At 41.5% G+C, this 16,275-nt stretch overlaps 1 protein-coding gene across 1 annotated transcript in view; it reads left to right on the forward strand.

The window, feature by feature from the left end:
* LOC145401944 (uncharacterized) overlaps positions 1 to 16,275 on the forward strand; it is a 148,633-nt gene that overhangs the window by 123,273 nt on the left and 9,085 nt on the right. Inside the window, exons 12-13 of the mRNA XM_080274051.1 lie at positions 714 to 860; positions 8,115 to 8,273. Coding sequence (XP_080130177.1) covers positions 714 to 860; positions 8,115 to 8,273 — 306 coding nt within the window. The remainder of the gene's footprint in view (positions 1 to 713; positions 861 to 8,114; positions 8,274 to 16,275) is intronic.

The following is a 16,275-nucleotide window of genomic DNA, read 5'->3' on the forward strand; positions in this document are numbered from 1 at the left end:
GTTATGTGAGGTTCGCACACTCTGATCGCATGTTAAGTGAGAGCTGACTGCATGCACTGCCTACTTTTAATTATGGTACCTCCTTTGTTAAAATCTCACATGTGACATAAGCCCATTCAAACAATAATTTAGTATATGCTTCTATAGAGGAAGATGTCGAGGGGGGCCACAGAGGTTATTCTATCTTGTTCAGGGGACCAGAAAACCGAAAAGGTTGGGAACCACTGACTTAAACCATCATGCCACACCATCTCCCAGCCTACACATTCACCCCACACCATCACCCAGACTACACACTCACCCAACACGATCACCCCACACCAGTTAGCCTCCTAACGGTCACATGGCCAGTGCTGTGGGAGATACATTTGTGCAGTGACAGATAAAGCCATATTTCAGCCTGCAGTTGTGGTGGTGGATGAAACTGTGTTGCAGTAGTTTTGGTGACCTGAACAAGTGCCTCCCATGACATAATTATATGATGAGTGTTATGGGAGACCATGTTATAAGCGAGTTGACTGTGTGTCCTACTGTGTGTTTATATTACAAATACAGCATTGAAAGATATGTATGAAGAACATATTTCTCTCTCTCTCTCTCTCTGTTATTGTAGCTGATGTTTTGCCATGACCACCCTGGTAATTGTCATTTCGCAATAGATTAATAAATTTGAAATGTGTGAATTAATTAGTTCATTTCATTTACTTTTCCAGAACACAAGCGACTCCTTCAGGAGGCCAAAATCCAATTGAAGCGCTCCAAGAGAAAGGACTACTATAAGATTCTTGGAGTTAGCAAAAATGCCTCAGATGATGAGATCAAGAAGTCCTACCGAAAGATGGCGTTAGTGCATCATCCAGGTGAGGTGGTGGCAGCTGTTTTAATTTACTTGTACAGTAAGAAATATATGTAAGACTTTGTGTAGCTGGAGGAAGAAAGGGGAAGGATGTAGACATTCACTGTAGCTTTGTAATTATATTGGCTGATGTGTCTTTTGGAACAGTGTAATAAAACATTGGCTATATATGCTATGTATTAAATTACATAGCCAAAAAAGAGCAGGAGCAGAGGTCTAGAAATACCCTTTGCTGTGTTTGCATAGGGAAGTGACAGTTTCACCACCCAGCACTTGTGTTGTTAGCAGCCTGTTGCTTCCCTGTGACACTGGAAGGGAAGAGACTTTGATGGAGCTTCCATTTTCTCAGGAGGTGCCAGAGCACTGTGATTTAAATTTTCTAATACCATACAAAAACAGGGGCATGGATATCATTGATGAATATAATAAAGAGATGAACAGTATTAGTTGAGAAAAAGATAATATGGGGGGTGGAGATTGCTACATTGGAGAAAGGTAGAGTATTTGATGACAGTGAAGTGTATGGGATGAATATGAAGGCAAACCATATACTGTACAAAGTAGAGAGCTACAGGTTAGGAGTTTTTTAATGGAGTAAGGCATTACAGTTTTATCAGAATCAAGCTACATGGATTTGTTTCTGTTGTGGCTACTCTTGGAAAAATGATGGGATGTGGGTACAAATGGTTTTACAGTAGTCCCATGTTTTAACAGACCTTTATAGACCGGATACCTTATCGAATTTAACCCGTGAATTGCGTGTTTACCTTCATTTATCCCACCCTGTGGTGTGGGGGGGGGAGGGGGGGAATTTTTTTTTTTTTTTACTCACTATAAACTTACGATAAACATCCAGGGCATCATCTGGTGAAAAAAAGAAAAAAAAATCTCTCTCTCTATCTCTCCGTCTTTGTGTAGCACCATGTGTAAGTTTGCATATGGATGGAGTAGTGAGTAGCGATTCATGGCCACTGGAAGGTTGGCACAGCCTGAGCTGTGGCTTGCAACGCGGGGCTTCCCAGCCCGAGCTGTGGCTCACAATCCATGGGTTAACGGACACCATGAAGACCACAGAACTTTTGTTGACAAAAGTGCAGTGTCCATTTTAAATGGGGCACTGTGGGTCACAGTACATGTGTTTCCTACCCATTTTACTCATCCTGGCCTGAAATTGCCCTCTCCTGATCATGACTGCTTAGTTTTAAAAACTGACTATAGTACTGTAATAACGTACTTTACTAATCATTAACCCCTAAAAGACGAGCATCGGAATGTTTTATGCTCAGGATTGTCATAATTGGTGGGTGCGATATAGTGGGGGGTTTGTGAGGGGTGGGAGGGGTGGTGCAGGGGGATGGGCTGGGTGGTTGAGGGAGGTGGGGGGTGGGTGTGGGGGGAAAGGTAGGGGTGGGTAGGGAGTGGAGGTGGCAATGGGGGTTGGAGGGATGGGGTAGTTTTGGGGGTGGAGGGGTAGGGGGTTAGGGGTGGTGGGGGGGATTGTGGCTGAGTGGTTGGGGGATGGGGGGGTATAGTCGCAGTGCACAACTCCGAGGTTGTCATTATCGTACTCTGACAACCTGTCATTCAAAACTGCTTCCGATTTCATATCATACACGAATCATATTACGCACGAATATTATTATACACGAACATATTATACACGAATCACATGCGTCTCGTATTATACACAAAACCAAACACACTTTTGAATGGTAGGTTGCCAGGGTATGATAATAACAACCTCATAGTCATGCACCATGACTATAGTGGGGGGGCATTGGGGTTGGGGATGGTGGAAGAGTGGGGGTTAGGGGTGGTGTGGGGCTGTGAAGGGACTTGGGGGGGCTGAGGGGGTTTGAGGGTGGGGGGTTGAGGAGGTGGGGCATCAGGGGGATTGGGGTGGGGAGGTGGGAGGACAGCAGGGGGGTTGGGTGGAGGTAGGGGTGGGGTGGGTGGAGGGTAGTTCATGGGTGTGGTGGTAGGGGTGTGGGGTGGTTGTGGGGGGTTGGTGGGGGCGTGACTGCACGTGAGGACACCCATCTTTTTTACCCTAGTACCCTCGGACAGCATATGCAGACATTCGTCTTTTAGGGGTTAAGTGCTGCGACAACAATGTGAATAAGCTGCAAATGGGCAAAATTATGGGCTGATTTGGTGTAAAATGGGTATGGTTTTCAATTTTTGTACTAGATTATGCATAATCTAGCTACTGCGCTTCCCAGTCTAATTAGAAAAGTCTGTTTATAAATGGTATGTGCAGCAGTGATCACGTATTGTGGTATGTGAGTATGGTACTGTATTGTTATTTCATCAATTGCAGAGGGGTTTTTGAACCCTTCAGCGGACCTGGCCTAACGCTACCCTGCGCAAGGCATGGGTGCTCAACTCAATCACCACACCCACCTGTTGCCACAGAGCTTAGTTTTGTTTGTAATTTATCAAAACATTTCGTTACTGATGATTACTGTATTAACATACAGAGATAGCCCAATTATCCATGCTATATGGTGTGAAGGGGTGCCAGAATAGTCCAAAATCACAATTAATTGGGTGCAAACAACACACAAGTAATGTTAGATTGATTTATTTACTGGTAATTGTACACTTTAAGCAGCAGGAAGACCTTACCAACTCATATTCCTCCAGCTTGTTTTTGTATTTTTCTGACTATTTTCAGTATGGTAAATTACCTTTTCCTGTTGGAAAATTTCCTTCCTGTTATTATTGTCACATTCCTTAAGCTGTAACTACGATTATTTCCAGCGCAGTGGAAGAAACTCAACATATTCAAAGGTGGATTTTGTTTCCCAATTTCCCAATTGGTCCCTTCTACCATTATAATGACAAATCAAACAAGAGTTGTCACAGTCACAGCTGAACAGCTAAAAACAATGGGGAAAGAGATTTGGGGGGAAAAAAAAAAATTTATTTACCAATCCAGAAATAATCAGAAAAATATAACAAACTATCAGGAAGAACTGATTTGGTAAGGTGCTTCTGCTGCTTAAAGTGCAGCATATGTTAACCCCCCTCAGTGGCCGTGGGTTCAGAAATTTGCAGGCTCCAGTTGCAGGCCTCAGAACCATTTGTTCAAAGTTTGAAAATCAGTTTCTTTTTCTTACAGATGTGAAAAGACTCATCTGGTGCACCTGGCAATTTTTTATTTACTTTTTAACCCATGCTGTGATTTGCTATGATTTATGGAAGAATAAATAAAATTGTGCAAGTTATACAGTATTAACTTGTAAACAGACAAAAACATCTGAGATGAGGTGACCCCCTGACTGCTTGGGATGGTAGAGTAGGGTTGTGTAAACATACTAGTGACCTTCAGTCCCATAATTTTTTTTGCCGTTTTTTTATAGCTCACCCAAACTCAACGTCTTTGAAACCAGCGCGGTAAAGCGTTTTTCGAGCCAAGCGGCTACGAAGGGTCAATGGAATACATTATTGTTTGTGTCAGTACTCTGTCTTGCACACATACACACAAGAACAAACAGAAGAATGATCAGTAAATGTATGCTTAACGTTAAGCAGCAGAAATAACTCTTTGCTCAGTTGGTCCAAAATGTGTTGGGAAGCACAAAATCGAACGAAGAATGTGGAACTGATGCCAACTTATGAGAACACGTCAGATGAAAGAGTAATTTTGTTCTGATTAGCAAACATTTTTGTTCCAATTTGGCCCCTAAAATTATGAAACTCATAAATTTCATCCAAGCATACAGCGTAAAGACCTTACCAATTTAATTCATATTCCTCTATTTTGTTTTCTTTATTTTTCTTACTTTTGAGGGTGGTAAATTACATTTTCTAGCTGAATGATTTCCTTCCTGTTATCATCACCACATTCCTTAAGTTCAATACCACATTCCGTAAGTTGTACCTACGATTGTCACCGGCATAATGGAAGATACTTGCTCATCATGCTCAAAGGTGAATTTCGTTTCCCAGTTTCCCAACTGGATCCCAGGTTAGGTTAGGTTAGGTTTAGTTGAACACTTGGGTTAGGACAGTCCCTTCCGCCATTACACCGACGAATCAGACGAGTTGTCACAGCGGAACAGCTAAAAACAACGGGGAAACATATTTAACAAGAAACGTTTATTTACCACCCAGAAATAATCAGAAAAATATAACACAATCAGGAAGAAGAAAAGCTAATTTGGTTAGGTGCTTCTGCTGCACAGGCCACGTGTTTGTTTAGCCAATAAGCAAACAAGAGCATGTCTCTGATGATGGCTTCCCTTCCTTATCAGTGGCCTCACCAAACTCCAGCCCACCACCCTTGTGATCAAGTTGTGAGCAGGAGATGTAGGTGGGGGATAGGCTCATGCTTGTTTACCCGTGGCCTGCTCGCTAGCAACCAGATGCTTGCCGTTTAAACTGGAGCTATCATACAGATAATTTTATGTACAGTAGTATTATTATTATTTATTATTGCCGGCAGTCCTCATTATGTCAGGGACTTATTCTATCAACTTTTTCCTTTCAGTTTACATTTTAAACTGTGGAAAATTGATAAGTTAGCTTATAGGTAGTTTGTCTGTAGTTTACCATGTATAGATGGCATAGTTCAACTTTAACTTCTTGTAGCAAGAAAAGGGAAAAAGTAGGAACACTGAAGTTATGCTGAAGTTATGTATGTGTTTGTATAATCTGTTGGTGTCTAACGGCCGTAGTCTTGAAACTGAGGGCAGGGGTTACCCTTCCCGCACCCCACTCGAGGTGGAAGCTCACACCTTCAACGTAAGTGGTAATCTCGAAAGGGGGAGAGTGCACCCCTTCGTGTGGGTAGGCACAGCAAAGAGTCGGTAACACTGATTAATTTTAAAATTTAAAATCTTAAAATAAAAGCAATACATATGACAGTTTCTAAGATTCACACAATATAATCTATTAATGATTGCAAGTCTTACCTCTTCTCTTATTAAAGACTGGCATTTGTTCTTAAATACTCTGTATAGGAGCATGACTGCAGGATTTGGAGATCGTGTGCCGCAGGAAGAATTCGGTGTCAGACATAGCGTCAAAGAAGTTCATGCGGTCAGTATTAACCACACGAATACACCTTGGCTGGTCATACCGATTTTGACTATATTTCTGCCCCAAATGCTTGTTTTTGCCATTCTTCTCACCGAGAACCCCGAAATCCCACCCCCAAGACACGGGGTGGGGTGGGGGGATCAATTTGAAAACCAATCATAAACACCGAAAATAAAAGCCAAATTCATTCAGATCACACCAAAATACACCAGAAAAATATATTGCCAAACCAAAACAAAATATTGCAGACTTGTAAAAGCTCACCGAACGCAAACATGAGATTCGTAATTCAAACCAACTGGCTGTGCACTAGTCATCTGTTTAGGTAGTACTCGGCCATTCTTTACTGTAGGAATAATTTCACTACTAATCTGACTAATTATAAAAGTTTCATGCACCATATCTGATAAACAGCATTGTAAAAATATTGAGAAATAAAATGTAAGTGGATACAGTATCTCATCTTTGTTTTTGCCTCGTTGTAAATTAACCATCCCTGGAGAAGTGGTGAAGTCTTTTAAAATGATAAAAATATTAAACGCTAACTTTTTCTTTACACGATGTTTTTTATCATTAAATTAAAATTCCTATCACACACACCATAGGGTCCTTCAAATTCTGCATAGTTTTCTTTGCATAAGGCTGCTACAATATGACGAAGGGATGCTACGAGACCCCCGACGGATTCCAGTACTACACTGTGGTAATCCTCTCCCGTTCACCAGGGAACGTTCTCCCTTTCGTGCTTTAAGACTACCAAAAGATGCGGATAGGGCAAGGTGAACACTTTCCCACAGTTTAAGACTATGGCCGTAAATCTTTCAGTGGGAGGAGAAACTGTGGTGCCACATTATCAGATTAATAAGTAGGTGATATTTGAAGTAAGTGGTAGGCGGGGGTGCTCACTGTCCACTCACTCGGTGTAGTGCTGCTCTCGGGTGTCTGCCCTTTCCTTTCCTCTCTCCTTTCCTTCCTTCCTTCTTCTGTCTTTCTCTGCCTCATTCTTTCCTCGTCCTTCTGCCTGTGGGTGATTTTATACTCCCTCTTTTGTCTTTCTTTCCTTCATTCTTTCCTCTTCTTCTGCCTGTGGGTGACTCTACACAGAGTGACAAGCCAAATGGTTTCGTGTACACCAGGAAACCATTTACTGTACTACACTAGGTGGTAACCATGTAACCAAATTATGGCACCTGGTGGTTTAGTGGGTGATTCCTGCACTGCAATCAGATTGAGCCAAGGGGTGGTTGGGGTTATTGCTCACGTAATGCCACTCAGGGATGAGTGAGGCTGGTCACTTTCATATTAAATGTCAGGACCAACATGCCTAGCCCCGGGCTCTTATGCTCCTCATGGGGCAAGGTAGGATTGGATGGTGGATGGATGGATGGATATTTGAATTAGGATGTGAGGGAGGTTTTCATAAATATATCATGTAGTATCAAATATAGCATTCATATTACTGGCATAGTCATGCTTAATGTACGGACCCTCAGCATAGCAGCATTAATAGATTAAGCTCTTTTATGGTCTGGTGTCTTGTTGTGTCATTGTTTTGAAATAATATAAATATTTCACCCACTGAACATACTAAGAAACTTTACTCTTATTAAATGGTACAGAGTAAATTTTACTTTTATAATGCATTGCAAACAATGGAATTTTAATCTTTGGTAAGACATGAGCAGTCTCAAAATTAACATTAGAACCAGTGTTTCACTCTGAACATTTTCTCTGTACTGTTTATTAAGACTATTATTTCTTAGTATGTTTAGGTGAAATACTGTATTCTTATTCATTCAAACACAGCAGGAAACAAGATCCTATCGGATATCATGTATTAAAGCTGCCATGTTGAATATAGATAAATCACAGTTGACTGTACCAGTAATTTGGGGGTACTGTGTTGTGTTTTACATAAAAGATGAATGAAAACTTCTATCAAACCCTACCACACACATCACTTATAATTACTAATATAATAAGGTTGCCCCATAATTTATCCTCTGACTCAGAGATTCATACACCCATAGGGTACACACTTACACACACATGTATGCATATAGAACCATAATGTTGCCACATTTCCTCTTGCTCATCATAAGGGGTTAAAGCTGGTACTTAATATGAAAATGAATGTCAACGTCTAACAAAGACTTACTGTATCCCACAAAATGTAATGACGCATTTACTCACCCAACCTAACCTTCCACAGACCGGCACGCCAATGCCAGTGAAAAGGACAAGCAGGAGCATGAGATAAAATTCAAGGAGATTGGTGAGGCGTACTCAGTGTTGACTGATGGCAAGAAGCGCGCCATGTATGATCGCGGTCAGGACCTCAACGACCCAGATGCTGGATTTGCTCATGAAGGTAAGTAAACAGTCTTGGGATCCTATGTCTTGCTTCAGGGAAATAAAATCATCTGATGATAGCTGGAATGGAATAATAATTATTCTGACCTGGAGAGGGTTAAAGGTGACAGTACAGTACTAGCCCTCCTTGGCTTCTGTTAATCACTCTCAAAATGCATTTCTGGCGTTAACTGGAATGGAGTACGAAAATTGTTCAGGCCTTGAGAGGCTTAATGATTACAATATATGGGTGATATTTGGAGTAAGATTAGAGGGAAGTTTTCATTAATCTATTATGTAGTAAGAAACAGCTCTCGTATTACTGACATAGTTTGTCTTAATGTATGGATCCTCAACATGGCAGCCCTAATCACCCTCAGGTAAAAAAAAAAAAAAAAATCATTTGGCATGAGCTGGAATAGAGTTGTCCCAACAATGTAAGGGTTAATGGTAACATATTATCTTTCCCAGGCTCCTGTGACTCAGTCTCAGGGGCACAAAATTATCTGGCATTAGCTGGAATAAAATAACTACTGGAGTTACCCCAACCATAAGAAGGTTAATCTTATTCTTGAACTCATATTCTTAGCAGTTAAGGAAGTTCCCTAACACTTCCTCACCAGTTTATTTTTGGATACAGCAGGCTAATATCATTTTGCATGTTATGTATGCAGACCCTGGTGATATTAGAATGATTTAAGTAAAAGAGAGGAGAATGGCAAGTTGTAATAAACAAAAGAAAGAGCATAGGAAGAGGTGTTAGGGAGCTTCCTTAACCAAAAAGAATACAGGCCCTGGATGCATGCTTATCTTACTCACAAAGAAATTGTGTGTTGCTTATTGAGGTACTTTTGTCTTATATACACCTTGGTCCCAATTAATGCGCCTATACGGTGGATGTGTGAGTGCACGCTATTTGATGTCGTACTAATTGAAACATAACATATTGGGGAAAATTCATTTGGTGGGTGAGTGACTCCAACTTTAGGGGTTAAACTTATAAACACTGATAATTATCCTAGTTCTGAATAACAGTATACTTACATACATGCATACACATGTACACACCCCCTCGGTGAGCTGGTCTAAACCGGTTTGCTGCCCTCCCCCCTCTCGTATAAGTAATACGAAGTAATACACACCCAAATTGCACTAAAATCATACGAGAGTGGCTAAAATTGTTATTTTATATTATACTGTGAATTACTGTGATAAAATACAGAGAGTGAGAGCAGTGTGAGTATAAGTGGTTGGGGAATGGCTGGGAGAAGAAGAGATGAGAGGAGGGAGGAAGAGATGAGAGGAGGGAGGAAGAGATCAGTAGGTCGGAAGTAGTGGAAGCGATGAAGAAGATTAAGCTGGGAAAGGCCCCAGGAATTGATGGAGTGTGTGGTGAAATGCTTAGGTATGGGGGTGAGATTGTTGTGGAGTGGATATGGAAGTTGTGTAGATTGGCTTGGGAAGAGGGAAGGGTTCCAGAGGACTGGAAATCAGGTATAATTGTTCCTCTGTACAAAGGAAAAGGGGAGAGAGAAGTATGTGGTAACCATAGGGGTATTTGCCTTCTTAGTGTGACTGGTAAAATATATGGTAGAATACTCATTGATAGGGTTAGGCATATGACAGAGGAGCTAGTTGGAGAAGAACAAGGGGGATTTAGGAAGGGAAAAGGGTGTGTAGACCAGATATTTGTTCTAAGATGTTTAGTGGAGAAGTATCTAGAGAAGGGAAGGAAAGTGTATGCTGCCTTCATGGACTTGGAGAAAGCTTATGACAGAATAGATAGGCAAGGTATGTGGAAGGTGTTAAGAATATATGGAGTGGAGGGGAAATTGTTGAGTGCTGTGAAGAGTATGTATGAGGGAGCTAGGGCTACGGTGCGAGTGGATGGTGAGCTGAGTGAGTTCTTTGATCTCAATGTGGGACTGAAACAGGGGTGTGTAATGTCTCCATGGCTGTTTAATATATATATGGATGGGGTTGTAAAGGAGGTTCAAGGTAGGGCAGTGGATGTGGGGGTGGCCCTAATGAATGAGGGTGAGATTTGGAAGCTTCCGGTGTTGCTGTTTGCTGATGATACAGTATTGTTGAGTGAAGATGAATGGGAGTTGCAAGGTTTGGTGAATGAATTTGGGACAGTGTGTAGGAGGAGGAAGCTGAAAGTTAATGTAAACAAAAGTAAAGTTATGGTGTTTGAGAGGAATGAAGTCACAGTGTGTGCAGTGAGGTTGGATGGTGAGGATATGGAGAATGTGAGTGCATTCAAGTACTTGGGTAGTGTGATGAGTAAGGATGGAACTTTGGGGGATGAAGTAAATGAAAGGGTACAGCAGGGAAGGAAGGTTGTTGGTACACTGAAAGCAGTGATGAGAAATAGGGAGGTGAGTATGGAAGTTAAGAAGTCACTGCATGATGGTATTGTGATCCCTACCCTGACGTATGGAAGCGAGGCGTGGACCTTGCAAGAAGGGAACAAGTCAAGAGTGAGAGCAGTGGAAATGAGTTACTTGAGAGGAGCATGTGGAGTGACGTGGAGGGACAGGTTGACGAATGAAGAAGTGAAGGAACGTTGTGGGGTAGATGTGGATGTGGTTGAAAAGATTAGGAGAAATACACTGAGGTGGTTTGGACATGTGGAGAGGATGGAGAATGAAAGACTGACTAAGAGGGTGTATGTAGGTGAGGTGGAGGGAGGGAGAGGGAGGGGTAGACCGAGGATGAGGTGGAGGGATGGAGTTGAGAGGTATATGAGGGAGGGGGGGGTGAGTTGGGGGGAGGGGAGTCAAATGGTGGGTGACAGAGTGACCTGGAGGCGTTTTGTCTGCGGCCACCCTTTGCGGGATTAGGGCGTCGGGCTATAGATAGATAGATAGATAGAAAGAAGTCATATGCTAAGCGCATTAGCTAGCGAACATTTTTGCAGTTGCAAATGTGCAGCTGTGCTGTTAAATTACTCATGGCATTATATCAGTAAGTTTCATAAAAGTAAGTGGTAATGAATCATTCATGAAGTTTTATAAAGTTTGTTTTGATTTTCCTCTTATTGCTAGTTTCACTAAAGTCTAGCGTAAACACTGGAATATCGTAACAAAATCATAGGAGACTGGCTAGGAGTGTTTTATTTTTATTATTATTGCAATTACTGTGATGAGGTAACATTGTTGTAACCCTATTTTGTATGGAAAAAATCTTGTGGTTTGGTGGAATTTTCTGCCTCCCTGGGCTATTTCCTGTGTCAGACAGTCAAAACACACCTTGTATTCTCTCAAATCATTCTCCATGCTTGGAGTGCCAGCGGACATGCAGTTTGTTGCAAACGATAGTAGAAAGCTTGACATTTATCTGACAAAAATGTTAGCTCTCAAGATTAACAATAAGTGGGTTAAAACATGAGTTGAAAACTCAAACTTTTTTCCTATTTCTCCGCAATTAGCACAGTCAGTACGTTGTCATCACAGCTGCTGCAGTCAAAGGGTTAAGGTATCTATAGAAGCCAAGTTTTGGCAGATCTGCATCATGGAGAGCTCTCCTGATGTTTCTGGTGTTGCTGGCATCGGTGTAACTTCTTGTCTCACCTGTAATGCATAATTGATAAATGCAGCAGTAATCACATCTTCTGCTGTGGTGGCCTCACCAGCACTGTTAATTCCAGATATTGCGGATATTAAGCGACAGCTCCCACTATTTGGGATTTGTGCTATTTGCTCACTCACTAATTGGGACCTAGGTGTACATGGTACCTAGAATCAGACATTCATCTGCTGTCCAGTCCAGTGTTGCCTCATCAAGAGCTAAGGGTTTGGGGCTAGGCTACCCTGCCCAGGCATCCAAGGCGAGAGTGATCTGTTGTTCGTCTCTTAGCAGCATTATGTGAATAGTAATCCCCAACCATCCCATGGAGTAAACCCTCATTAACCACTCCCAGTTAAAGTGCCATAACTTACTAGACCACCAGGCTTCTGAATACTGAAATGGACAAGATTGATTGACTACATCATTGAACAACACAAACACCCCCCTGACCTCCTTGCATTCAGCACAGAACTGCCCCATAAAAAGGAAGGGAATCAAGTGCAACAGAACCCAGGATTTGACATATACAAGAAATAAAAATGAAAAATATACATCATGCTTATGAAGATTTGCCAATTTTTGGTTATCTTGCCTTCAAATATCTGCCCATCTTTCTGATAAAGGTACCTTCAGTCATACTCATGAAGCTATTCTAATTGTACTGATAACTTTTGAGTGATTACCATTATTTTTTCCCATAACAGAGGTTGAAGACTAATAAAACAATGGTAAAATAATTTTCAAAAGTTTGCCAGCACTTCCATGCTGGGTGTGATTATGAAGGGTGTTTCATGAAAATTTTTTGTAATAGTAATATGAAGCATGCAGTAAAGGACTATTGTTCTTGTTGTAACCCCAGGCCCATACTAACCCTTAGAGATGCCAATGACGTGTTCGCGTTATTTCAAATCCAACCTTAAGAGATTCTGATGATGCATTTATGCATCATTTTAAGATACTCTTGTAAAATATTCACCATAAAGCATGTTTACATATCGTAACAAAGAGACTTCAGCATGATGTCGCGGAATGCTTGCTCTGTGCTTGGCGGGCAGTAGTTTTGCAAGGTTTACACCAAATTTATATATCTTTTTTCTTTTTTTCCCCCGAATAATTTTCAATGGCATGGTATAAAGTTTTTGGTTTTCACCTAACTTCAACTCGTCATTTTGACCACCCATCCATCATCCAATCCTTTTTGTGTGTGTGTGTGTGTGTGTGTGTGTGTGTGTGTGTGTGTGTGTGTGTGTGTGTGTGTGTGTGTGTGTGTCCAATTTTGGGCAAAGGCTTCAGGGCCCATATCTCGGGGGCAGTAGCCTATCCCAAGGCCCAGTATTCCTCCTACACCTCCACATGTCACCACTTCGGCGCTAACACCCATCGTCCATATTGAGTACATGTTAGGGCTGTCTCATACAGGACTGGTGTATTGGTATTAGCGGGGGTACTTTTATGACATGTCGGTGGGTCATCTGGTAGATCAGGAAAGTCTGCTTCTATGAAATTCAAATCCTTAAACTGTTCCCTGCCCCAGCCGGGATTCGAACCTGGGTCCATCAGGACTGCAGGCTGCCTCTCTACCGATTCAATGTTGCCCCATGAGGAGCATAGGAGCCCAGGGCTAAGCAAGTTGGTCCTGACATTTAAGATGAGAGTGACCAGCCTCACTCATCCCTGCACGGCATTACGTGAACAGTAAACCCCAACCACTCCTTGGATATAAACCTGCACCGGCTCGATCCAATTGGAGCGCCATAATTATTCACTAAATCACCAGGCACCATAATTTGGTTATATGGGTACCACTCAGCATGGTAAATGGTTTCTTGGTGTACAGGAAACTATTTGGCTTGTCACTCACTGTAGAGTGACCCATAGGCAGAAAGAAGAGGAAAGAATGAAGGGAAGAAAAAGAGGGAGTGTAAAGTCACCTGTAGGCAGAAGGAAGAGGAAACAATGAAGGAAAGAAATACGGAAGAGGAAGGAAGGAAGAGAGGAAAGAGCAGACACCCAAAGTTGCACTACGTCGAGTGAGTGGATGCTGAGCGCCCCCACCTACCACATTTATTTTCTTTGTTTTCTTCTTTTGAACATAATACAATAAAGTACAACTATTCAGCTTCAAAATAACACCACAACCAGCATCCTGTCATAGAAAGTGTACTTACGCTGACCAATCAAAGAAAAAGATTGCAAAGTGAATATGTTGTCCACTCATTAAAAATTGTGCATCATTTTCTTTCCACTTTACTGCATAATAAAATGCAGAAATAACCATAATATGTATATCATGGTAAAGATAATTGTAGTTTTGCATGGTTTAAACCAGCTTTATATATATATATATATATATATGTTTTTTTTTTTTTCTGAATATTTTTCTACAGCAAGGTATAAAATTTTTGGTTTTCGTCTAATTTCAGCTCATCATTTTGACTATTTATTTTCTTTGTTTTCCTAAATTATCATACTATGATAAAGTACAACTATTCAGCTTTAAAGTGACAACTAAGCCAACATTTTGTCATGAAAAGTGTATTTACACAGAGCAAGCAAAGAAAAATATTGCAGCGCAAGATGTGAGTCAGCACAAGAGCGGCTGACTCTAGCAGACATAATCTGCCCAACCTAGAAACCTGATAGGGTTAATAACCCATGGATTGTGCAGTTACCTTTTTTTTTTATCCCACCCCGTGGTGCACAAAAAATGAAGATTTTTTTTTTTTCGTTTATTATAAACGAATATAAACATCCAGGGCATCATCTGGTGAAAAAACTCTCTCTCTCTGCCTTTGTGTGGGGCCATGCATTCGTTTACGTAGGGGAGTAGTGGAAAAAAAAAAAAAGAAAAAAAAAATGTTTTTATTATAAACTTGAAGATAAACATCCAGGGCATCATCTGATGAAAAGAAACAAAATCTCTTTCTCCCCATCTTCGCGTACTGCCAGGCGTAAGTTCGCGTAGGGGTGGAGTAGTTAGCGGTGATGCACGGCCAGCACAGCCTGAGCTGTGGCTCGCAATCCATGGATTAAAAAGCAAGTGATCTGCAGGTAGAAGCTACTGTTTCCTGCAGTCTGCCATCGTCCTTGTGAAGGATAAGCAAGGGTTTGGGGGACATATGTAAAACTGAACAATTGATCCACCTGGCCACACTGATTGCACCACAGGAAGCTGTCCTTCACCAGTGCCTAACAGAGGAACACGAAAAGCAAGGATATTCCAAGATTTTCAGAACGGAATGAGAAATATGGATGGCAAGACACTGTTGTTAGTAAATTTTTGCTTGTGATGGGTACATTCTGAATACTGGAATTGTTAGTTTCCAGGTCTAGTTACCACCCAGGTTGGTGAGTGGGGGAGGTAAACTTAAGTCATGCTGTCATGTACTTTGGCCCCTTCAGTGAAGTGCAAGAGTAGTATGTTATATTGCTGCAACCAGGAAATTTTATTCAGTAGATGGGCGACTTGTTGAACTGGAGTTTGATATAACCTCCATTTACTGCTTTACTACATGAGGTGATATGGATTGCGACATGGAATGTAAAGGGTGCAAATGATGAGATGAAAGAGAGAGAGAGATTGTCTAGGTGATTGAAGGTGCACAGGTGGATGTATGTAGATTAACTGAAGTTAAATTGTGAAGTGAGAGTGTGAGAGAATGAGAATATGGATGAGGTATATGTGTGGGAGCAGGTGAGAATGAGAGGGCAAAAGAAGGAGTGTGTATTGTGTGCAAGAGATTGGAAGGAGAATATAAGAGAGTATGGATCAGTTGGCTAAAGGATTGTGTGGGTAAAATTGAAAGTTGGACTACAAATGTGGGCGATTGTGTATGTATGCGCCAACGCAAGATTGTACAGAGTAAAAAAAAAAAAAAAGGAGTTGTGGCTAAATGTGCAAGCATGCATGGAAAAGTTTGAAAGGAATGAGACAGTGTTTGATTGGAGATATGAATGGAAAAGTAGGGCATGTGAAGGTGGATGGAGTAGTTGATGATTGAGATGTGCCTGCAGAAGTGGATAATAATGACAGTGCTGTAGTGGGGCCGTTTGTGCCGGGAGGGGGTTGGTGATAGCCAATACCATCTTCAGACACAGAATGATCCACGGGTATATGTGGCGAGTTATGAGAAAAGTTGGTGGCAATAATTGATCGTGCGTGTGTGGATGATAGAATGAGAAGGTGTGTAATGGATGCAAAAGCATATAGAGATTGGGGGAGTGGACTTTCTGACCACCACTTGGTGGTGAGAGTCAAGGTTCAAATGAAATGGAGGAATAGAAGAGAGGAAGGACAGGAAGATGTAGTTCATACAAGGAGGGTAGAAAGGTTACAAGAGGATGGATTTTTTTTTTTTTTTTTTTTTTTTCCCCAGATGCCATGTATCCCAAATGGGGTGGCCAAGGGCTTAGAGTTAATTGTTTTACAGGGAGGGGCACTAATCCTC

This window comes from Coenobita brevimanus, chromosome 57, assembly GCF_032717465.1.
Source record: "Coenobita brevimanus isolate Jiangsu-jjx chromosome 57, ASM3271746v2, whole genome shotgun sequence".
Classification (NCBI taxonomy): domain Eukaryota; kingdom Metazoa; phylum Arthropoda; class Malacostraca; order Decapoda; family Coenobitidae; genus Coenobita; species Coenobita brevimanus.